General features: G+C 38.0%; 1 protein-coding gene across 4 annotated transcripts in view; it reads left to right on the top strand.

Annotated features, from left to right (window-relative positions):
* Positions 1–2885: 2885 nt before the first annotated feature.
* Positions 2886–26151, top strand: part of LOC306862488 (sarcoplasmic/endoplasmic reticulum calcium ATPase 2-like) — a 33174-nt gene continuing 9908 nt past the window's right edge. The window contains exons 1-9 of one of the 4 annotated variants that reach the window (XM_079405304.1): positions 3001–3124; positions 3229–3453; positions 3880–3897; positions 3994–4076; positions 7004–7108; positions 10899–11037; positions 23742–23822; positions 24788–24873; positions 25406–25870. In XM_079405304.1, the coding sequence (XP_079261430.1) occupies positions 3336–3453; positions 3880–3897; positions 3994–4076; positions 7004–7108; positions 10899–11037; positions 23742–23822; positions 24788–24873; positions 25406–25870 (1095 nt within the window). In that variant the 5' untranslated portion in view covers positions 3001–3124; positions 3229–3335. Of the gene's footprint in view, positions 3468–3879; positions 3898–3993; positions 4077–7003; positions 7109–10898; positions 11038–23741; positions 23823–24787; positions 24874–25405; positions 25871–26151 lie in introns of all 4 variants that reach the window. The other 3 variants (XM_079405303.1, XM_079405306.1, XM_079405305.1) reach the window with 3 other exon arrangements.

Below are 26151 nucleotides of genomic sequence, written 5' to 3'. Positions count from 1 at the left end.
TTTATGGAACCACAGGGACGTCAGTGTACAGTAATGTATTTTTTATTAAATTTTTTTGCATTCATCTATAAGTGTTCTAAACAACTTTCAGAACCGGAATTAATTAGTCAAGATTTCTTGCAACTTTATCTTCCAAATAATACTGGAAAGAATGACATTTGACTATGAGATTGACTTATAAACAAGCAACATGGAAAGCACCATGTCATATCTCCATGACAACCCAGCTTTAGCAAAACTAATTTAGCAGTTTCATATCTTTTTATCTGAGCCTGTAATGTTGCAAAACAGCTGCAGACCCCGGGTCCAAGTTAATCTTATGATGTTGTTTCATTCCTCCTTTTCATCAGCGAGACAGTGTGCAGTGAGTGGCCTTATCTTGTATATTCAAGTTATAAGCTTTTCTCCAAATGATGCCTGGGTAACGGTGAAAAGCAGTGTGCAACCCAAAGCCCTAGAAAATGAAGCTTGCTTTCTACACCAATCTAAAAAATAAATATTTAAATGTTTGGCCGCATAACTACCTTTAACCAGTCAGACATCTAAGATAAATTATCTTTTTAATTAGGAATGGGTTTAGAGAAAAAAGAAGCTTGTCAGTAAACACCTATATTTGAACTAGAGCACAAGATAAACCTGCAAAGCATGAGGATGTTTGTAGTGCATGTACAGTACTATATATGTATACAGTCATGGCCAAATATCGGCACCCTTGGTAAATATGATCAAAGAAGGCTGTGAAAATTAATCTTCATTACTAATCCTTTGGATCTTTTATTTAAAAAATTCACAAAAATCTAACCTTTCATTGGATAATAAGAATTAAAAATGGGGGAAATACCATTATGAAATAAATGTTTTTTTTTTTCTAATACACATTATTGGCCACAATTAACGGCACTCTTTTATTCAGTACTTTTTGAAACCTCCATTTGCCAGTTTAACAGCTCTAAATGTTCTCCTATAATGCCTGATGAGGTTAGAGAACACCTGACAAGAGATCAGAGACCATTCCTTCATCCAGAATCACTCCAGACCCTTCAGATTTCCAGTTCCATGTTGGTGCTTCTTCTCTTCAGAAGCTTGGTTTTGTGCCCAGTGACCCATTTTTGTGTTGTTTTTGAGGTTTGTGTTTGGATTATTGTACGGTTGGAAGATCCAAACATGGCCCATTATAAGATTTCTAATAGAATCAGTCACTTATTGATTTTTTATCTGTTGGTATTTGATAGAATCCATGATGCCATGTGTCTAAACAAGATGTCCAGGACCTCCAGCAGAAATATAGGCCCACAACATCACAAATACAGCAGTATATTTCATTTTACACATGGAGTACTTTTTACCCCTGTGTTCACCAAACCCATCTTGAATGTTTGCTGCTAAAAAGCTAATTCTTTAGTTTCATCTGACCATAGAAGCCAGTCCCATTTGAAGTTCCAGTCGTGTCTGATAACTGAATATGCTGGAGTTTTTCTTGAAACCCTCCCAAACAACATGTGGTGATAGGTGCTGTTTGACAATTCTCCAGCTGTGGTCCTTGGAGAGTCTTTAGCCACTCAAGCTCTCCTTCTCACCGTGCATTAGGACGATATAGACACATGTCCTCTTCCAGGCAGTTTCGTAACATTTTATGTTGATTGGAAATTCTTAATTATTGCCCTGAAGGTGTAAATAGCAATTTTCACTGCTCTAGCTATTTTCTTAAAGCTGGATAATTTCATGTTCATAATCACCCTGGAGTGCTCAAAATTGTGAATATGAATGGGAATATACTTCAGAGATATTTACTCATAAGAATTTCTAGGGGTGCTAATAACTGTGGCCAACATGTATTTGAGAAACATTTGTTTCATAATGATATTTTCCCCCATTTTAAATTCTTATTATCCAATGAATGGTTAGATTTTTGTGAATTTTTTTTAAATAAAAGATCAAAAGGATTAACAATACAAATTAATTTTCACAGCCTTCTCTGATCAAGGGTGCCAATATTTTTGGCCATGACTGTATATATATATATATATATATATATATATATATATATATATATATATATATACATACATACATATATATATAAAGTGCTGGGCAAAAATTAATTGTGGTTTATCGCATCCTAAATAAAAGTTTTTGTATATATTGTATATATATATATATATATATATGTGTGTGTGTATACTGTGTATATTTATTGTGTGTATATAAAGACACACACATACAGTATCTATTTAGAAAAACTTACATGTATATATTTATATTAATATAATTTATATTATGTTATAAACATATTTTTCTTAAATATATACATGCATGTGTGTGTATTTATATATATATATATATAATAATAAATACACACTGTACACTTTTATTTTTTATGCGATTAATCGCGATATACACACACACACACACACACACACACACACACACAGAACAACAAACAACCTAGGGTTTATTGTGTGTACTTTAGTTAATATTTAGCAAGGCATTATGTATACAAAAGCTATTGAACATTCTCACCATTAAAATAATCCAGGAAAAAGATACAATTCAGGTGAGGGGAGTGAATAACCAATCACTCTCTACTGCCTCAATACCACGACTGAGGTGAGACCCTTGAGCAAGGCACCGAACCCCCAACTGCTCCCCGGGCTGCCCACTGCTCTGGGTGTATGTTCACTACTTTTTGGTAAATGTGTTCAAAAATTCAATCACTAGCATGAATAAACACCATCAGGGACACTTATATGCTACACCAAAGTCTCTTTTAAGACACTAGACCCTTCTTCTTGATCTGGAGTGACGTCGGCCAAGAGGGTCAGCTGATCCACACTGACGTGACGAAGAAAAGTCAAAGGAAGGAACGGGATTTCCGGAGTCCGCGCAGCCAATGAGAGCATTCCACATGCGGACAGCGCAAGCGGCACAGCGGAGACACGCGATTGGTGCTGATGGTGCTAGAGCTGCGGACACCGGGAATGAGTCAAGGATAGATCTAGTCGACTAGTTAACGGCTTCGTTTGGTTACCCAGGACTACCAGCAGACATCGAAAAAACTTAAAAACCGAGAACAACCAGCGAGTTTACGATGCGCGTTGTGTAATTTTCGCTTGAATTAGACCGGGTTTGTAACTTTTCTTCTCATTAAACGCCCGAACTAAAAAGTTAACATCGGCTTTTTATCGTGTACTGTTTATCTGAGGTCACTACGGTTGTTTTTGGATCTAGTTGTTCGTGGGTCCGAAGGTCTTGGGAGTCAGGACTGAAGGCTTTGAAGAAGCCCGTTTGTGGGGGGTTGCGAGTCCGTTCATAATCAGCGTGTCCGTCCGTCCACGATGGAGAACGCACACACGAAAACCGTGGAGGAAGTTTACAGCTTTTTCGCCGTGAACGAGAGCACGGGGCTCGGCCTGGAGCAAGTGAAGCGTCAGCGGGAGAAATGGGGACCGAACGGTGAGTGAGCGAACGTGGCCCGGCTAATGCTAACAGAGGAGACTGGGATCGGCAGTGCAATAGAAAGCAAAGAGGTTTATTTGACTTCGCAATGTTCATCTAGGGTAAGAGTATTGTTAGGCACGTGCGGCGAGATTCATTTCATCAGCCGGCATGTGTCCGAAATGAAGGCGCGTGACGTCACTGCTACTCGCCACCAGCGAGGATTTTTATTTTACAGATTTGGACAAAAATTTGTTTAAAATATAAACAACCTGTTTTGTTACGTATTTCATTTTTTTCCCCTGTAAAGTTAAAATCTCAGTTGTCTTTTGCTGTGAAGCCTGAATGATGCAGAAAATTTTACTGTACTTGAACTTTAAGGATCTAATGTTACAATTTTTTTTTTTTATATCCCCATGCTGTGAATCTTTGGCTGTCCCACAGAATTGCCTGCGGAAGAGGGTAATCTTTTGTCATGCATTTTTTTTTTAACGCCGCCTTTTATGCGTTTCACGCCTTGGGCTTTATTATCATGTATTCACATGCTTTTGTCTTTAGGAAAATCACTGTGGGAATTGGTGGTGGAGCAATTTGAGGATCTTTTAGTGAGGATTCTTCTCTTGGCAGCTTGCATATCTTTTGTAAGTACAGTGTTAATTTGAATACAGTACCTGTTTAGCTTTCCATATCATTTTTTTTTGGTTTAGGTTAAATTAGGGTAGATTTGATTGGATTCAACTTTGTCATTGTGCATCAAGCTTTGGCTGTCACCAAGCAACGTGAAAACTAAAAAATGATCTGGAACCACATATGTTAGAGGAATGGACTTACAGAGAATTCCTCTCCCTGTGTTCTGTCATTACTCAGCTCCAGTTTCACTCCAGGTTTTCCACTGCTTCTAAAAATGACGTTCTAAAACAGACCAACACTGTTATATAAAATTTCATATAGCATACAAATAATGGTGAGGTGCACATCTTAACCAAACAGAACTTTGTTTGGTTCGTTAAGAAATTTAATATTTAATCACTACGTGACGTTAAAAACTGCGACGCAGTGGGTAATGAGGATACATACCATGCTGAAATGTATCTGAGTGCATCATAAATGCTCTTCATGATATTTTGATCATGTTACAAAATGCTGTCATCAGGCTACAAGGTGATGATGTACAGCGGTTCACTCAGTGGTTCATTTATGCTGTCTGGAGTCTTTAACACTTGTCTTTTCCAGATAATGTTTCACCGCTGGAATGGGAAGCATGGTGCAGATCTAAGAGGGCTTAGAGTGCTCTCACTGAGAACATGGTGTAAAATACTCTGCCCCGGAGGTTAGGTTACTGTGTTAAACCAACTTCATCCACTTCCTGTGTTTGGACCTGTGGGTGTGCTGAAAAATCACTGTTTGTTGTATCAACATTGAAGATTATTATTATTACAGTATGCTTGTTTACATGACAAATATATGGAAAGAGGGGGGGGGGGGGGTGCGCGATGTTTCTTACATTCATTCGCTTTTGGTACTGACTGCTCGTTTCTCATCTTCACATCTGGTGTCCAGTGTTGTGACATTGCACAAGTGTTACTGGTAACAGGAAAGTTGTTCCCCCAGAATCGGTCTTTCCCCCAGAATCGGTGTATTGTTTGAGATCTCTCTTAAGCCCCATTTACACTTAGCCAAATACAAGTCTAAACATGGTCCAAACGTGTTATACTTGCCCTCACTAACCTATCATAGAGATGCATTAACTTGCTGTTACACTCACCTTTGTTATTCCCACAAGGCAAGGGTGTTATTAAATCAGCACAGTGTATCCAATCAGGACTAAGCACAGCAACTGGAATTTACAACCACAGCTATTTCCACGAGAACCTTTTGTAATTGAAGTCAGTTGAATGATTCTGAGTGGCATCTCATTTAATGGATTGAATTTTGGAAAAGTTATTGTGCTTTGTGAAGTGACATTCAAGTGAAGTAAAAAGTGATTCAGAAGTCATCATTTTTGCCAGAAATAACATTTAACTTATGTATTTTGGTATGAGTTTGATAATGTTGCTGTTAAAAATATTACATCTGTAGTATGGCTTATAGTTCTATAAAGACAAAACGTGTTGCCACATCTCAGTATATATAATTATAAAACCGTAATTATATTTTAAAACATTACAACAAATGTATTATTCAAAATAAAATATTTTAATTGTTTTATAAAAATATGTATACATTGTTGTTGAAAAGTTTGGGGTTGGTAAGCTTTTTGTTTTGTTTTTGAGAACAGTCTTGCTCCCACCAAGGCTGCATTTATTTGATCAAATATACAGCAAAGACTGTAATATGATATATCAAATATTATTACAATTTAAAACAACTATCTGTTTTAATATATTTTAAAATTTAATTTATTCCTGTGATAAAGCTGAATTTTCTGCTGCCAATACTCCACTCTTCAGTGTCGCATTATAATGTTAAAAATAGTTGTGCAGCTTAATATTTTCTTGTGGACACGAACATCCTTGCTTGAAAAAGTTTAATTTTCACTTCAACTTTTAAAAGTAATAAAAACAACCTATCCCCAAACTTTTAATAGTAGTATATGCATATAATATTAATGTTATACAATGTATTATGCAAATGTTTGTATATTGCTTTATAGATCCATGCTGTTCGTTGAGATAAATTGGGGTAGAGGATGTTACCAGACGCATGTCTATAATTAGACAAATTGATAAAGAACAGTTTGTCATTGTGAACTAGCTTAGGGATGCAATGTATCATCGAAATGATGACCAAGATATGCAAAGGAAACCTCTCATACAATGTCAGGGATTTAATCGAACATGACTCAAGCTTGTCCTAGAGTATCCTCTGGAAGATAAAACAGGACGTTACAGAAACAATATTCCAGAGACTGCATAGGGAATGCTAAGCTTTTTGCCTCACTATAATATGTGGGTTGGTGTTAAAAGACTCACTTTGGTTTCATGCACTGACTGCACATTGCTTCTGTTTGTGTATTGGTGTTTATGAAGATACTATTGTTCATACCGGAGTATTAGATTTTGCCATTACATTCTCGAATTGACCAGTGAGACTTCTTCTGTGGCCCAGGTATGCCCTTAGAGTCTAGATTGATGAAAGCTGGTCTGTCTTAATTTGGATCATATTACATAGTGCTTCAGCATTCACTGGGCCTTGTGTGGACAGTGTCAGCATGTCTGTAAATTCACATAGCTGACTCGTTAAGTGCTTTGTCTCACTTATACTGCCTAGAAGTGGCATGAATGAAATATAGTCATGCTTGATAAGTTGCTGACGGCAGTCTGTTTTGACACATGGCATAAAGCCACAACTCCTGCCAAGCCTCATGATATAGAGAGACATGCTTGAGTTACAAAAAAATGTAAAAACATGATGCACTAAAAGGTTTATATGGTGTCCTCCCTGGAAGACTGCTTGTTTTTTTTCAGTCATTTGGCAATGTGTGGGTATTTGGCGAACTTCCTCAGAAGCATGAAGGAAATATAAATGTGAAATCCTGATTTAAAAATGTTTTTTTTTTTTTTTTTAGGCACTGGCCTGGTTTGAAGAGGGAGAGGAGACCATTACAGCATTTGTGGAGCCTTTTGTAATATTACTTATTCTTATAGCCAACGCCATTGTAGGAGTCTGGCAGGTAAGTTCGGACCACTTTTTCTTGAGCTATGCCTTATTTTCAGAAAAAGTATAAAATGAACACTGAGTGCAAATACAGCAATAGCTGTAAGGTTACAAACTTTGCACCGGTCAAAGGAGTGTTTTGATTTTGACGGTCTCATTTAAACTGCTTTGAGTCTGCTAAGGACATGTAATTGGACAAGTAATGTCCCATATAATCGCTAAATCCTGTTTTTTGCATATTGACGTGCTCTGCTAGATGTTTATGAACAATATTTGAGTAATTTGTTGCATGAGAGATGATCATAAATTACCATTTAAAGTTTGGGGTCAGTAAGTTTAAGTGATCAAAAAGTGACAGTAAAGGTATTTATAAATAATGTTACAAAAGACTTCTATTTCAAATAAATATATATATTTTAAACTTTCTATTCATCAGAGAGTACTGGAAAAAAATCACAATTTCCAACTTTTGTCATTGACAATAATAATAATATTTCTTGAGCAATATATTCAGCTTTGCCATCATAAAATAATTTAATTATAAATATATTAAAAAGGAAAACTGATTTTAAATTCTAATATTATTCCACAATATTACTGTTTTGACTGTATTTTTGATTAAATAAATGCAGCCTTGGTACAAGTATAATTGGATAGCATTTGTTGTTATAGACTATATAATGGGATTTAAAGCTTTACTGTCTTCCAAACCTCGGATTTTTCACTGATAGAGCTCACATGTGTCCGGGCTTTCAAGATTGTTTTAGACACTTTTATATTGTGAATGTAGATTTTCTTGTACAGTGTAGTTAGCCTTGTTATGAAAATGAAAACATGTGGCCATTTATTCCCTGCCCTTTTCTAAAGATAGCCCTGCTGTCCCAGTGGAATCAGCGTAGAGCCAAGACCCTATTTTCTCCAGCACCTCTCAGCGGCCCTGAAACTCATGTCCCAGATTTCTGTCATTTTATTTTAGTCACCATTCATTACCCAGACTGCCCCGAGAATCCTCAGCCTTGTCTCCCCTCCTAGTAGTTTTATACTTTTTCAAATGATCTCCTCAAAGGGCACAGCAGCAACACAGTGTTGAATGCCTTGGGCTGGAGTTTTACAGATAATATTTGTGTATATAAATGGAAAGGACGCTTTAAAGAGTGCAAAAAAGAGGCTTTAGAGCCTTATAGTCCATGTCTGGTAGCTTTGAGGTCATCTATGTGCGATAGTGTATTCTTAGTCCTGGTGCTGAATAAAAGTATTAAATGGAAGTCTTTTGTAACATTATTTATAAATACCTTTACTGTCACCTTTTTCCATTTTGAACACTTTTGATCACTTAAACAGTTATTTTAAATTCAGATATTCTGTTTTTGTTTTTTTTCCCTGTATTTTTGACCAAATAAATCCATTATTAACGAGCAATAATAATCTCCCTACCGGTCTAATGGTAGGTTTTAAACAAAAGGGACAATTTGTCCAATGTTTCCTGCTCCAGCTTTTAGTAGGAAATGTTCACAAGGAAAGTAAAACTAGGCTCATCATTTTAGCCGTTTCCTGAGTTGCTGTTCATACAGTTTTGCCTCACAGATGACCTACAAGTGTTCCCCTCACAGTTCTTTGGTGGATTGCTTCCCTAATGGCAGGTGTGATGTGAGATGCCAGAGAGCATATTATCCTCTGGTCTCTATGGCCACTTTTTCAATCAGAGAGGAGAGCAGCAGTTGCTAGCCCAGGGCAAACTTCATTTCAGAGAGCACCAGTCCATGCACGTGCTCTGGTAGAATTACAGGCCCATTAAACATCTGCAGCAAAGAACTGAGTCTGATTTGAAGCACTACTATTCAAACGTTTGTGGTCGGCAAGTTTTTTTTTTTTTTTTTTTAAATTAATACTTGTACTCAACAAGGATGCATTAAATGGTTCAGTAGGAAAATGTAAAAAAAGTTAGTATTTTAAAGGGATAGTTGACCCAAAAATTAACGTTCAAACATAATTTCATGCCATTGTGGAGAGAATATCATGACGCATGCGTCTGCACGCGCATGTGTTATTTACATGAACCGGAAGCGAGCGCATGCGTTGTGATACTCTCTCCACAATGGTGGCGCACCACTGAGACGGGATGAGGAACAGAAGAATTGTTGAATAAAGTTGTTATTTTTGTAATTCTTGTAGCTTTGTAAAATTACGGTTGAACCACTGATGTCTTTAAATAAACCATTTTAAATAAATGCTGTTGTTTTCTAAGAATTGTGGAAAAAGATTGCAAATAAATCCTACTAACCCCTCACTTTTGAACGATACAGTTCATTGTTTATTTTTGTCAATTATTTTTAGCACTGTAAACAAAATATTCTCCTTTAGTGGTTTATTTCCTTGCCACATGGACTTAGAGTACTTATTATATGAATGAAATTCATTTCATGAATTATTTAACTGATTTTAATGTGTTTTGGCAATGGCTTTAACCTAAATCTAAATTGGCAGAGCACGTTCTGTTGGAAAGACTCCATGCTTGAAAGGAGTGTGTTTTTGAGGCAGCGTGCTCTGCTTCTTCATTGATGTCTGAATCAAAAGTGTTCTTACAGAGTTAGATTGGCCTTCCTCCTTTCAGTTCTGCTCATTTTAACTGTGAAATGAGAATCGCGAGGCTTCATGGGCCAAATCGTGTGACTCTATCTGCCTTTCCGACCTCTCTGCTTTATTTCTCATCATTAACATGATGCACAGGAGTCATTTCTGTATACTTATTAGCTATGGGAATTTTATCACTGATGCTCATCACTGTGGTTAGAATGATTTTAGTGTTGCCTGACTTGAAACTCAGCAAGTAGTAATGTCAGTATTTTTTGTGAAAAAGTTGCTTATTAGTTTTCTGTTGAGAAGCGATACTGATCTGCCTTTTGTGGCGTGTGTATATATAGCCTATTGCCTTAAATGTCTTGGTGACCACAACCCTTCCCCCTTTATTTGTCCGGGTCTGGACCTTGAAACTGATTTTTCGCCCTTAGGCATGCTAGTTTTGTTTGTTGGACATAAGACTTTGTGTTCCCATCATGCAATAGAAACCACAGGAAGTCCACTGCGATATGCTCTGCCAAGCAGGCTGCTTCTATTAGTAATTGTGTCCCTAGGGATTAATTGTGCTGAAAGCATAAGGTCGCCTTAAAGGGTTCCTCCACCCCAAAATGAAAATTTTGTCATTAATCACTTACCCGATGTCGTTCCAAACCCGTAAAAGCTTTGTTCGTCTTTGGAACACAATTTAAAATATTTTGGATATATATTTGGATATATAATTATTGACCATGCTTTTTCAAACTTTATAATGTAATAGACCTCTAAATACGATGATCCAGTTTGTGAGGAACCCTATCAGTGTGTGAGAACATTTTAATAAAAATATTTTTTCCTTATTCATTTAATCTGGGTGACATCATGATCCTTCAGAAATCATTCAAATATGCTGAATTTACGCTCCAGAAACATTTCTTATCTATGTTGTAAATAGTTGAGCTGCTTATTTTTTGTGGAAACCGCGATACATTTTTTCAGGATTCTTTGATTCAAAAGAACAGCATTTATTTGAAAGTTACAAAAGATTTCTGTCACTTTTGCTCATTTTAGCAAGTCTTTGCTGAGTAAAAATAATATTTTACATTATATATTTTTCTCTGAATGTTTCTGTGGACCCCCTTTACCCTAGTTTGAAAACCCCTGTTATTTACAAGTTCTTATGCTTTCTTATGCCTACTAGGATGTCCCAGAAATATGAAAATGTCTAATTTCCATTCACGTTATGCTTGCAGGAGAGAAATGCAGAAAATGCCATTGAGGCCCTCAAGGAGTATGAGCCTGAGATGGGCAAGGTCTATCGCCAGGACAGGAAGACTGTACAGAGGATCAAAGCCAGGGACATCGTACCCGGGGACATTGTGGAAGTTGCTGGTAAGAATTTCAACTAAGTGACTATTTTCAATGTTAAATTCAGCCTAGGTGAACGGTGAAGTCTTCGCAGCAGCGGGAACTAAATAGCAACAGGTGTAAAGCAGCCAGTGCCATCATCCATATGGTTCGGCCGCTGTGTGAACAGGTTGGTTTCCCAGTGGTTTAGGCTTACAGTGACACTCTCTCTGAACCTTTGTGTGCGATCACACGGTTGCCTCTGGAGAGGTCATGTTTCATGGGTTTTGCAGTAAAGACTTCCTAGAGAGTACCAATTCGAGCTCTGCTGGCACTTCAAGAAAACACTGAATTAACTAATTGCTTTGTCAAGTTAATTTTCAACTAATTTCCACAAATTCTTTTTTCTGAAATTAATGACTGGCGTCACTTTGTATTGCTTGGGAAATAAGAGCTAATGTTGCATTTTTGTGTTTCCTTTTCTTTTATTTCCTTTGTGACTTATGTGGTATGTAAATTTCACAATTTTCTGTTACCAACGTATTTCCTATTAAAACAGGAAGTTGAGGAGGTACATATTAGACTTAGAAATACATCTCTTATTCTCACCAAGTCTGTGTTTATTTGATAAAACATACAGTAAAAACTAATATTTTTAAATATTAAAATGTAAAATCTGTTTTGTTTTAAAATGCATTTTATCTGTAATGGTAAAGCTGAATTTTCAGCAGCCATTACTCCAGTCTTCAGTGTCACACGATCCTTCAGAAATCATTCTAATATTCTGATTTGCTGCTTAACAAACAGTTCTTATCATTATACCATGATACGAGATTCTTTAAATAGAAATCTAATGATCTGAAATCTAATATAAGGCTATTTGCCACTATTTCTAGTCAAAGGTAGGAGGGGTTTATGATTTAGGGGGAGGGAACAGTCTCATTTCAGAGTTTTTTTTGTTTTTTATTATTAGGCAATGGTTTGTATAATGCAAGATGAGTCATCAATATTGAATTTGAAAGTGGACGACTGTAAAAGTCATGTACTTTGTAATTTGGTTAACCTTTAGAGTTCCCATGTGAATTCATCTGAATAGGGATTATCAGGAGTGCCCCTTGCTCTCTATATTGCGTCATGTACCGACACGTCTCTTTGCTCACAAGAATAGATCACTAGGCACTTCCTTATTGCTTCACTCAGTGTTTCACACATTGGGCAGTTGTTAAGACTCTTTCAGCTAGTGTGCAAGTAGCAGTTCACCGTGACTAAACTAACCAAAACACTTCATCATAAGTACCCTTAAGAGAGTTTAATTTTTGGCTCCGGGCCGGCACACTCTGTTTACACTGTGCACATGTGTAACCTTCATATTACTGTCTGCACTGGTCTTGTTGAGGTGTGTGCTCAAAAGCTAAATAGCTGCTTAGTCACGATGAGGTGAAACGGGTAGTGCTAGTGCTACATGGTGCAGCAGAGCCCCCATCAGCCGAATGGGGATTGGAGGAGCGAATGTTCTCGCGGCTCTGACTAATACCCTGCGGTAATGCAACCAGGTGAGTGTGTGCCTGTTGCATAACCTGTGAGGGGTGCCTAAACGGATGGGTCATGCAAAATTAAACTCTCCACAGTACTTCTGCGTGGGTGGCAAAGTTGCTAAGGATACATCTAAGGGATGATGATATTAAGGGATATGAATAAGATGCTTTTGTAGAAGCTGGGCTTCAGATGGCAAAAAAAATAAATGTGTATATAAAACTTTAGGAGCCAAATGACTTGGTTTTTGTCACCCAAAGAAAGTTTCCCTTACTGTTGATTCAACCTTAAAATTGGACTTCATATTATTAAATATGTCTTAATATTGGTTAAATAACCAATCATAATAAAAAAAAGAAAATATAGCAAAGCTGTATTATGAATGGTTGTTTGTTTTTTCCTTTTTAAGTTAACTATTTAATCTAAGTATGTATTATAGTAACGGTTCCTGGTTTGAATTGGACGACTAAGAAATAAGTTATGAATGGAGTAAAAGCTCTGAGTGATTCATTGAGCAATTCTAATTCAAACTGCTAATTCACAAGCAAATTTAACGATTAATTTTTTTTAGACATTTTTGACTGGCTGGAACTTTACATTTAGGCTTCCTGACTGTTGCCAGTGGTGACTAGATTTTAAGTTAACAACAGTTATTTAGCAATCCGTTTGGTCACAGTCCGGAGCCCCATTTGCAACCATTTTTTCTTTTTTCTAAAACATTTTTTCTTTACAGAGCTTAAATCTAAGGCACTTTAGGAAGGAAGGGGGAAATAGTATTTTCCTGTGTTAGTAGTTTTAAATACTGCTGTCCTGCGTCACTCTACAGCACCGTTTCATTTGCTGCGGCAGTCAGAGATGGAGAGAGAGAACTACATACCTTTTTCTCCTGGTGAAGGGGAGAGAGAGGTCATAAAGGGGTCTGGTTCTCTAAAACTCCTATATAGGAGGGATAAAGCTGGGTAAATGGATTTGGGTTAACCCTTTGTGCATGGAGGCAAACAGTGTAGCGGATAGACGGTGGTGAAGGAAACGAAGGAAACAAAGAGGGAGGTGACTGCAGGGGGAAAGAGAGTCTCGTGAGTGGAATGTTAATTATCCGTTTAGAGGCAGCAGCTGTGCAGTTTCGCCGTCGAGCGACACCAGTGCTCACTGCTGATTTCAAGTGAATTTTCAGCATCCACGTGCATCCTCCAGCCTCTGCTCAGAGGTCGCCGAACTGTCCTTCAGCAGGTGGTGCAGTGATGCTAGAAAAGCGATGATCCTCTGTTCCCTCGTGAGGTCTGCGTGACGTATGTTTAAACAAACCCGCAGGGCTTGGAATGTGACGCAAGCGCATGACGCAAGGAAAAAAAAGTTTACATGCACTTCAATTTCAGTCAAGCTAAATCAATAATTTGTCCTTCTAAAATGTCAATGTAAGTGCTTTAGGCTGACTTGTTATCTTTTTATTTTTTTGGAAGAAATTAATCTTATTCAGTAATGATTCATTAAATTATGTAACAAATTAATATATTATGTTTAAAAATCATAATATAATAATCATAGTAAGGAGTTACATTTACTTGAGTATATTTTTTGGGTAACTAATACTTTGAGTATATTTAAAAACGGGTAATTTTACTCTTACTCAAGTACATTTTTAGTAAAAAAAAATTTACTTTTACTTCGTTACTGTGGGCAACGCTCCTCTCGTTACTTTATCTTAATGCAATACAAGTTAAAAATTCTTTAATTTATTCCAAACGCGCAATCTACTTTTTTTCTGGGCAATGAGCGATGGCCGTTCGTGAATGATTCATTCTTTTGAGTCAATTCTGTTCGAAGGCTTGATCAAACCAGTTAGCAAACCAGTGAATCGGTTCGTGAATCAGTTTGAATGATTCGTTCAGTTCCCTGCTGCACGCTCTGAGTCGTCTGAAGCGGTTCTCAGAGTTGTAACAGAAAAGAACGTTGAAGACGTGGCTTTGGATCTACAGTCAGTTGAAAGCAAATCTGCAAAGGCTATGGTTTGCTAGCTATGAAGATCTTTATTAGATGACCACCACGTGTGCTGTCGGTTCCACGGGTATAGATTCGATTACAGTACACGATACCACTTTACCAGTTTGTTGTACAAACCCGATTCCATAAAAGTTGGGACACTGTACAAATTGGGAATAAAAACAGAATGCAATGATGTGGAAGTTTCAAATTTCAATATTTTATTCAGAATACAACATAATGACATATCAAATGTTTAAACTGAGAAAATGTATAATTTTAAGGGAAAAATAAGTTTATTTTAAATTTCATGGCATCAACACATCTCAAAAAAGTTGGGACAAGGCCATGTTTACCACTGTGTGGCATCCCCTCTTCTTTTTATAACGGTCTGCAAACGTCTGGGGACTGAGGAGACAAGTTGCTCAAGTTTAGGAATAGGAATGTTGTCCCATTCTTGTCTAATACAGTCTGGCATTGTCATGTTGGAAAATGCAAGGTCTTCCCTGAAAGAGACAATGTCTGGATGGGAGCATATAGTGTTCTAGAAATGGTGCCTTTCCAGATGTGTAAGCTGCCCATGCCACACGCACTCATGCAACCCCATACCATCAGAAATGCAGGCTTCTGAACTGAGTGCTGATAACAACTTGGGTTGTCCTTGTCCTCTTTAGACCGGATGACATGGCATCCCAATTTTCCAAAAAGAACTTCAAATTTTGATTCGTCTGACCACAGAACAGTTTTCCACTTTACCACAGTTCATTTTAAAGAAGCCTTGGCCCAAAGAAAACGCCTGCGCTTCTGGATCATGTTTAGATATGGCTTCTTTTTTGACCTATAGAGTTTTAGCCGGCAACGGCGAATGGCACGGTGGATTGTGTTCACCGACAATGTTTTCTGGAAGTATTCCTGAGCCCATGTTGTGATTTCCATTACAGTAGCATTCCTGTATGTGATGCAGTGCCGTCTAAGGGTCTGAAGATCATGGGCATCCAGTATGGTTTTCCGGCCTTGACCCTTACACACAGAGATTGTTCCAGATTCTCTGAATCTTTGGATGATATTATGCACTGTAGATGATGATGATAACTTCAAACTCTTTGCAATTTTTCTCTGAGAAACTCCTTTCTGATATTGCTCCACTATTTTTCGCCGCAGCATTGGGGGAATTGGTGATCCTCTTGCCATCTTGACTTCTGAGAGACACTGCCACTCTGAGAGGTTCTTTTTATACCCAATCATGTTGGCAATTGACCTAATAAGTTGCAAATTGGTCCTCCAGCTGTTCTTTATATGTACATTTAACTTTTCCGGCCTCTTATTGCTACCTGTCCCAACTTTTTTGGAATGTGTAGCTCTCATGAAATCCAAAATGAGCCAATATTTGGCATGACATTTCAAAATGTCTCACTTTCAGCATTTGAAATGTTATCTATATTCTATTGTGAATAAAATATGTTTATGAGATTTGTAAATTATTGTATTCCTTTTTAATTCGTAATTTGTACAGTGTCCCAACTTTTTTGGAATCGGGTTTGTACATGTACCTTATACATTAAATACAATGTGTAATTTATTCATTAAATAAGCTGTCACATAGTATGAAATGAACACCCACCAAACCCGCGTTAGTTCCAGGAGGAATGCCTTTGCCTAGACACAATTAATATTGATATTTTCACAATATTTACGGTTGCAGAAAAAAAGGCTACATTTGTTTACATTTTGCAGAACAGACGGAAGAAGATCCGTAAATGTGTATTTGTTTCGTTATGCTCGGATGTTCGGTAGCGGCCATGTGAGGAATTTTCACTCTTCGTGTCAGAGGTTATACAGGTCCTTCTCAAAAAATTAGCATATTGTGATAGTTCATTATTTTCTGTAATGTACTGATAAACATTAGACTTTCATATATTTTAGATTCATTACAACACAACTGAAGTAGTTCAAGCCTTTTATTGTTTTAATATTGATGATTTTGGCATACAGCTCATGAAAACCCAAAATTCCCATCTCAAAAAATTAGCATATTTCATTCGACCAATAAAAGAAAAGTGTTTTTAATACAAAAAAAAGTCAACCTTCAAATAATTATGTTCAGTTATGCACTCAATACTTGGTCGGGAATCCTTTTGCAGAAATGACTGCTTCAATGCGGCGTGGCATGGAGGCAATCAGCCTGTGGCACTGCTGAGGTGTTATGGAGGCCCAGGATGCTTCGATAGCGGCCTTAAGCTCATCCAGAGTGTTGGGTCTTGCGTCTCTCAACTTTCTCTTCACAATATCCCACAGATTCTCTATGGGGTTCAGGTCAGGAGAGTTGGCAGGCCAATTGAGCACAGTAATACCATGGTCAGTAAACCATTTACCAGTGGTTTTGGCACTGTGAGCAGGTGCCAGGTCGTGCTGAAAAATGAAATCTTCATCTCCATAAAGCTTTTCAGCAGATGGAAGCATGAAGTGCTCCAAAATCTCCTGATAGCTAGCTGCATTGACCCTGCCCTTGATAAAACACAGTGGACCAACACCAGCATCACTGACTGTGGGTACTTGACACTGGACTTCAGGCATTTTGGCATTTCCCTCTCCCCAGTCTTCCTCCAGACTCTGGCACCTTGATTTCCGAATGACATGCAAAATTTGCTTTCATCCGAAAAAAGTACTTTGGACCACTGAGCAACAGTCCAGTGCTGCTTCTCTGTAGCCCAGGTCAGGCGCTTCTGCCGCTGTTTCTGGTTCAAAAGTGGCTTGACCTGGGGAATGCGGCATCTGTAGCCCATTTCCTGCACACGCCTGTACACGGTGGCTCTGGATGTTTCTACTCCAGACTCAGTCCACTGCTTCCGCAGGTCCCCCAAGGTCTGGAATCGGTCCTTCTCCACAATCTTCCTCAGGGTCCGGTCACCTCTTCTCGTTGTGCTGCGTTTTCTGCCACACTTTTTCCTTCCCACAGACTTCCCACTGAGGTGCCTTGATACAGCACTCTGGGAACAGCCTATTCGTTCAGAAATTTCTTTCTGTGTCTTACCCTCTTGCTTGAGGGTGTCAATGATGGCCTTCTGGACAGCAGTCAGGTCGGCAGTCTTACCCATGATTGCGGTTTTGAGTAATGAACCAGGCTGGGAGTTTTTAAAAGCCTCAGGAATCTTTTGCAGGTGTTTAGAGTTAATTAGTTGATTCAGATGATTAGGTTAATAGCTCGTTTAGAGAACCTTTTCATGATATGCTAATTTTTTGAGATAGGAATTTTGGGTTTTCATGAGCTGTATGCCAAAATCATCAATATTAAAACAAAAGGCTTGAACTACTTCAGTTGTGTTGTAATGAATCTAAAATATATGAAAGTCTAATGTTTATCAGTACATTACAGAAAATAATGAACTTTATCACAATATGCTAATTTTTTGAGAAGGACCTGTATACATATATAATACATAATTAATATCCTTTAAAATATATTTCATTTAATTCAGTGATGCAAATCAGAATTTTTATCAGCTGTTGTTACTTCAGTTTTCAGAGTCATATGATCCCTCAGAAATCATTCAAATATATTGATTTATTACCAGTATTGTTGAAAAAAACAGCATATGCTGGATAGGTATGTTTTGAAGCTGGGATGCTGGTCCTTTGCTGGTCGGACCATTTTAGGACCAGCACATGACCAGCAGCACTGAAGCCCCATTTGGTCCCGTTACCCTGTCAACATCTGCCTCATCTTGCTAAATAGGTGTAGTAGAGGTAGCAATAGATTGCTTGTATATTTATATCTTTGCAGGTTATTTATTTATTTATTTTTTTGGCCTACCTCGGCTCTTAAGGAGGTGAGTCATGAACTCTGATCCATGTAGCTGCTTTTTTCACTTTACCCTCATGGAAGAATGACCTTGCAGGCCTTTGCTGGAGATGGCCGCCTCTCATAATCTCCACCACATTATCGGCGTCTTTTGTACATCTGCCGGCTGATAGCATGTAAAATGATGCCATCATGCTGCCTCAAATTCCAAACATCTGATCTGTTGGGCCTGGGAGGCGTATCCTGTCATCTGCAGACCAGCAGCGATAATTGACCGTTTAGTTGTGCGTATATCCTCTTTCAAAATGCAGTGAAAGCTCTTTGTTTCAGAGCTTTGTTGCTAATGCTGAACTGAATGGATTTTTAAAAGTCTTAAAGTCGTCATCCATTTTGCCTTTTTTAGCTCTTCTGTTTTGAGAACATGTTGATGTCTTCATGGGGAGCTCCAGAAATTGGTAGTTTCAGGAAATTGAATCAATTTATGAATCGGAATGCTAATTTATTTCTGTTATCTTTCTTCAGGCACTGCAAAACACTTCAATTAGATATTTTTGACTTGGTTTCCAATGAAAATATTTCTAGAAATGGTTAAAATAAGATAATTATTATATAATGTGTATATAAATAACTTGGTGTTGCTTAAGATATTAAAACTTGTTTTCATAAATTGTATCTTAAATCCGGGTTGCCAAGTTTGTTGTTTTTGTCTTTTCTTTTCACTCTATGGTTTAAAGGTGTGACATTGCATCATTTATATTTGACCAGTGAATTTTTTTTTAATTGTTTTTTTTTAAACAGACAGTTTATGATTACTGCTGTATGGTGATTATCGATTTAACATTTTGTGTAATGCTAATACATAACGGTGACCGTGATTTTGGGCTACTTTTGATGGGCAATGGGCTGGTTTTATTACTCAGATCTGGCTGCCCTGTCTTGAATATATGTGTATTTTGTTTTACGGCACTGGCAGATTTTCTTCTTGTTTTTAACTTAATACTTAAACAAGTGGACAAAATCTTGCAGTGCAGTAAGACAAACTATATGTGTGAAAGCTACAATCTATGAAACTGGCTTTATCTTATGCAGTGTTGCTTCTCAAGAAAATTGATCTTATTTCAAGAATTTTAGAAGTTTAACCTGGAAAATTTGAATTTTTTTTTTTTTTGCAGTGTAAACACCTCTTTGGGGAACTATTGTAGGCTTGTAAACTGATGATAGATTATAAAATGTCACTACTTCTCTTACATTGCAAATTCGGTATTCTGTCTTGAAACAGACAATTAAACTTGAAAATTTGAAACTTGATTAAACTACAAGTGCTTTGTCAAAGAGAGCTAAAATGTATGAAGTCTAATATTTTACTATGACTGGATTGACTGCACATTAACACTTGATGATCTCAATTGCTGAATCAGTCACATTTAGGTGTTGCTTCTTGACTTTTTCTCTCTGTCACTCTTCTCTTAATCGAGGCCTCACCTTGAGGGACATCAGTGTAGTGAGACATTAAGGAGACTAATCGCAGGAGAATGCTGGGGGATGGGGACAAGCAGACCAAGTCCCTGTTTGACCCAGTACAGCACAATGCTGATGCAAGCCACTTGAGGAATTGACTTTAAAAAGGGGTAATTGAAAGCAGTAGAAACATTATCCAACTGCCTTTGCCACATGCTAACCACTGCAGTGTGAATGCTGATCACGTCTGACATATATGTGTATATATATATATATATATATATATATGTATGTCAGAAAGTGACAAGCAGCAAGTGTAGACTAGCTTTTGTGGTTTTATATTCATTTGTATTACTTCCTGTCCACAAATTAATGTCGTCTTCCTCCTAGCAACACTTTTTGCAGTGATCCAGGTTCTAAATTTACTGCGCCGCTCTGCTAATTAACGAAGATTGTTTCTTTTGCTATGGTTACGGCTCTGACTCATGGGGAATCGTCCTTAGAAGTACTAAATCGAGGTTGCTTTGCAGTCGCTCAGGTGGGCGTTTCATTGTGCGTAAAACTCTGCGACATGACCTGCTGCAGGCCTGTAGCCTAAACGACCACCCCGTCCCAGTGGAGAATGAGCAAGAGCGTGAATGAAGGACAGAGACCGGATGTGCAGTTAAGAGTCGACCAGATTTGATGAAATAAATAATCAGTGAGCCAGATGGCCACACTTTTTTTTTTTTTTTTTTTTTTTTTTTCTCGTGTTTGAAGGGGAGGTGTTCTGCTCTTTGTCCTCTCTTGCTGTCCACCCATTCGGTCCCATCGGCTACAGTGGGAACGGGCTTTTGGAGGACAAGTTGTCTGTATGACAGGGAGCATATCCGGCCCTGTGTGTTTACGTGATCGGGTCTTCGCTGCACTTGCGCCCTCTCCGTGTCGGTTCCCTTGAGAAGAGCCCCAAGGGAGCTCCAGCAATTAAGACTGCTGGGAGGGAGCTTTCTTTACGCAAACCAGCCAAAGGCAAACAGGGACAATGCGAGGAGCTGTTAATGCTCCCTTTGAAGAAGGGATTAGACCTTGCTAAACTTTGCTTACTGACATGCTAGTGGTCAAGATGTCCCTTACGTTTTCCCAAGAAAATATGAGCTAATGTCAACCAGTCATGCATGCTTGCCTAATGGAGTAGTTCACTTCTAGAATGAAAATTTCCTGATTATTTACTCACCCCCATGTCACCAAAGATGTTCATGTCTTCTTAAGTCCAATGATTTAAGAAGATTTTGAAGTTGGAGGAGAAAATGAGATGAGTTTTTCGCAATTACCTACCTTTTTAAACCGAGTTACACAGATGAAGAACTAACCACATGTGACTTTTCTAATGTGAAGACATGCATGCTCATCACAGAGCTAGTGCATGACAATCATTTATGGTTAAAACGTATATGATTTTTCTTTTTTTAGAAAATGACCGCTCTTTCGTTAGATAAGACCCTTATTGCTCGGCTGGGATCGTGTAGTTGCATTTTAAACTGCAATTTGGACCTTCAACATGTTGGCGACCATTGAAGTCCACTATATGGAGAAAAAACATTTTTTCCTCAAACTTAATTTCTTTTTGACTGAAGAAAGAAAGACATGAACATCTTTGACATGGGGGTGAGTAAATTATAAGAATTTTCATTCTGGAACTGAACTACTCCTTGAAATTTTTATAAATTTTTTAGTTGCATTTGCTAAGGGCACTATTGTTTTTTTTTTTTTGTGGTTATTTATTTTTATTATTATTAATAAACCTAGGATAGAATGTTTTGTTTGGTGGATAACATGTCCTTTGTAAGGGGGAGCTGAGCTATATCTAGTGACCAGAGTATAATTGAGAAATGGGATTGGCTCCTTTGACTTTACCACCTAGAAACCATTCATAACACCCTAGCAACCTCATAGAAATTGCTAAAAACATAGCCAGCTACCATCTAGTCTACTTTTAAGTCATCTACTGTAATTTATTTGACTATTTCACAGTACAGGCTTTTTCTCTTTGTAAGGCTTAATCATCCAAATGTGAATATCTTGTGGAGTTAATACCACATGGCTTACCAGTGAATAACTTTCACTTGGAATTGCTGGAACTGGTATCACAACCTAAATGAGGCCCTATGTTAGGAAGAGGATGTAGCTAAAGCGTTCCTTTTAAGTCTTTGAGGAGTGTCTGACAGTTTGTTTCCCACCCCCCCCATTAGCAGCCAATACAACACAACCACTTGCTCTCAGTTAGCTTTTTAACTTCCTTAATTTGAGTGAAAGTGACCTTGATTTTTGTGTTTTGGGTTGGTACTTGTCTCTCTGAGCACCATTAGATAAAATCATCAAGGGATCGATAATAAAACTCTAAGCTTTATGGCCGGTGTTAATGGCAAGAATATTAAACGCTCAAAATGATTTTTCTATGATCTATTCTTACAAGACTTCGTCTCCTTGTCTACCTAAAAGTAGGTTACCCTGTTACATGACCTTTTTCTAACTTGAGCTATATATCGGCATTATGTTCCACATTCTTTAGTTTAGTTTAGGGGCATTTTGAATGTGTATTTTAAAAAATTGGATCATAGTTTTTTATTTTTAAAACCTAGAGCCCTCTTAGAGCAACACTGAGTGCACTTCACCGTCTAAGTTTGTGGTGAATAAATCTGATAATGTTCAGTGGCAATGCATGTAATATATTGCACAAAATGTGATGTGATATGTCAACTATATATAGTTTGTAAGTATCTCTACATTCTATGCACTAATAGTCTCATCTCAAACAGAATCTGTTTACGTTGAGTGTTAGCTTGACCGTGCACCATAGTTCATATCAAAATAGTTTTTCCATTTTAGGACCTGTGTCGGTTGTTGTTCTGATACCACCCGTCATGTCTTCCACTCCATTAAAAGGGGCACAGAGGCCTATCAGTGCACTTGCATGTTGGTGAAAAGCTTAGTCCAGAAAAGGCAAAGCATCCAGGACATTATCCTCCAGTTCTTTGAAGTTCTTTCCACCTAGAACATCCTGTGAAAAGATTCTTCGTCATTGCCTGGCCTTTCATAAACTCTATTTACACGTCAAGCAGCAGATTCAAATGGACACCATCTCAAATGACTTATAAACGTCAAGTGTTTTAGCGAGCTCAAGTATCCGCCGTCTTACTCATTAAGAGATTTGTTTGGAAAAGATTAAGGTATTTACATTTGCTCTTTTCCTAGTAGCAATTACTAAACCCCCTCTGTTTGTGGAAAGAGTGAAGCAGAGTCTATTTTTGTCCATGTCCAAGTCGAACAAGAACTTTTCAAAGCTTTTGATGCTGTTCATTAACCTCTTCAGTGTAGGTCCTGTCCAGAAAAATGTTGGAAGCTTTTCTCAAGTATGGGTGCCAAGTGCTGGTGATCTGCAGATTCACAATAGGATCTGTAGGTGCTGAGATGATCCTACTATATGACTTGAAAAGGCCTGGATGAGATGAAGCATTGCCATAATTCTTGGGATATTTTGTTTTGTAAAGTTTGCTTAAGAACTTAGGAAGTGCGCCTTAAATGGTTTCTGAAAAAAAGTTGAAATTTTAACCCAACCACCCCATGATAACATGGTTTGTACCGTTTTCTTTTTAGAGGAGTGGTGAATGTTTGGCCTTCATTTCATCTTTTGAAAGCACAATCCATTATCGTCAATTGCCAAGCCGTTAGGTGTAAATACTTGAGCCGATACTTGAGATTTAAGAGATTCTTTCTTTTTGGTTCATGGTTGCAACTTGACATTTGAAAGTGTAGTGGCACCTTTGCTGTCATCGGTGGTACAGCTGTATTGCTTTGCTTTCTTCTGAAGTGTTCTGACTCTTATTGCTGTTTGATATGTTCTAATGAATTTGGAACAGCATGAGTGTTATTTTGGTTGGCCTTGTACACTTCAAGCACTGGATTTATCTCCATCTAACAGCATGTTTTCGTTTCCTTTTAGTGGGTGATAAAGTTCCTGCTGACATTCGCTTGACTTCAATCAAGTCAACGACCCTGAGGGTGGACCAGTCCATTCTAACAGGTGAGAACAATGGTTTTAATAATCCAAGTTGACTTTTTGAAGGTGACCTAGATGAAAATACTAATAGTTTTATCAGTAACAGGATATGATATCACACTCTAGAGATTCTGTTTTTAATAAATAATCTCATGTAGCATGAAATAAATTAAAAAATGTTTACAAATTTACTACAAATTCTGAATTCAAAATGTTGAATGTACTTCACTTTTCTCCAGCAGTCTATGTGTGACTTTGAAATTTGTATTCTTAGTTTGTACTGTGCTGAGAGGTTAATATATGATATTGTGGTCAAATATCTTTGTGATGCGAATATCTGTCTAGTTCACTAAACTTAGTAGGCAGACCTACTACTCATTTGCTTGCATTTCTCCTGGATTTGCATGAACATGAATGGAAGTAAGTGGAGTGAATATCATATTTGTTGTTTTGTGTACATTTTTGACTGTCAAAGAAAATGTGACCTTATGACAGTTGTGGCGGTAAATTCAGCAGACATTCCATTGAACAGCGGTGCAGGAAACATCGCCACAGTAAGCCTCCTTATAAAGTCAGTTCAGTAGTTGATATGAGGTGGAAAAATTAGTTTTGTCTTTTCTGAGAAGTTTTTCTTATTTTAAAGGGAGGTCAGCTATGCTCAGTTTCTGCAGACTAGTAAGGGGGAAAGACAGAAAGGAAGTGTTCTTGTAGGAGTCAGGTCTTGCTTCACTGCCTTAATTGGTAATGGTCTGTTCGACTTCTCCACATCTTTTAGCTGCCCCATGCATGGCTTTTTTTTGTTGGGATTCTTTGCCATTCTGGCCGGTACTGGACCGTTTAAGCAATTACACAAATGCCCATCAAGGACTTAAATGTGGCCTCCTGCCTGATGAACTACTAACCTGATCCTCTTGTACTACTCTAAGCTTAGAGGGCAGTCAGGTAGTAGTAGAATTGATTTCACCAACTTGTCATCTGTGTTTTCATAGGAGAATCTGTGTCAATAATCAAGCATACAGACCCTGTCCCTGACCCTCGTGCTGTGAACCAGGACAAGAAGAACATGCTCTTCTCTGTAAGTCACACCTCTGATGACTGCTGTCATCTTATTTGTGGTGCCTGATAATGCAGACCTTGTTATTATTTGTGCTCATATTTAGAGTTAGATTTTATTATTTATTTTTTAATTTTTTAATAAGTATGGTACTGTTTAAAGGTTTGGGCTTGGGGAGATTTCTTTAATGTCTTCAAAATAAGTCTCTAATGCACACCAAAGCAGTATTTATATAATTAAAAATAGTTTCATTGTGAAACATTATTACATTTAAAAAATAACTTTTTTTTTTGTATTTTAAAATGTCATTTATTCCTGTGATGGGAAAAGCTGAATTTTCAGTATCCATTACTCCAGTCTTCAGTGTCACGTGATCCTCCTTGCAGAAATCATTCTGATGAATCCGATTAGGCTAATCATTCTAAGTTGCTGCTCAAGAAACATTTCTTACTGTCATTAATGTTAATCTGATGTGCTGCCTATTATAGGTTGTTTATATTGAATATGATCATAATTTATACATTTAAAACTCATTTTGACCTTATGTTTACAGGGTACCAACATCGCTGCAGGCAAAGCAGTAGGTGTAGTGGTCGTCACAGGTGTGTACACTGAAATCGGCAAAATTCGTGACGAGATGGTATCCACGGAGCAGGAGCGCACGCCGCTGCAGCAGAAGCTGGATGAGTTCGGCCAGCAGCTCTCTAAGGTCATCTCGCTCATCTGCATCGCTGTGTGGATCATCAACATTGGACATTTCAATGATCCCGTTCATGGCGGCTCGTGGATCCGCGGGGCCGTGTACTACTTCAAGATCGCTGTCGCACTGGCTGTGGCCGCCATTCCTGAAGGCCTGCCCGCCGTCATCACCACCTGCCTGGCTCTGGGTACCCGTCGCATGGCCAAGAAGAACGCCATCGTACGATCTCTGCCCTCGGTAGAGACCCTTGGCTGCACCTCCGTCATCTGCTCGGACAAGACCGGCACCCTGACCACCAACCAGATGTCCGTTTGCAGGGTAAGAATGCTCGGAATATTCTAGCCGATGGAAGTGAGCAGCTTCAGGGCTCATCAAAGAGGAAATAATAACTTACAACCCCCGGCTATTACAAATTCTGGTTAGCCCATAATTTCAATACTTGGCAACATTGAGTCTGTTATTGTTTAGAATTTTGCGGGCTAGGGTCCAGCCAATAACCGAGAGCAATATTACTGCAGACAATTGGCTGAAAATACTCATGAATAAAAAAAAGACAAGTTCATAATGGTATTGATTTAGCATTAGTATGTGCCTCAAAT

Source organism: Barbus barbus, assembly GCF_936440315.1.
Source record: "Barbus barbus genome assembly, chromosome: 43".
Lineage (NCBI taxonomy): Eukaryota > Metazoa > Chordata > Actinopteri > Cypriniformes > Cyprinidae > Barbus > Barbus barbus.
Note: the sequence above shows the minus strand (reverse complement) of the source record. Positions and strands in the feature narration are given on the sequence as shown.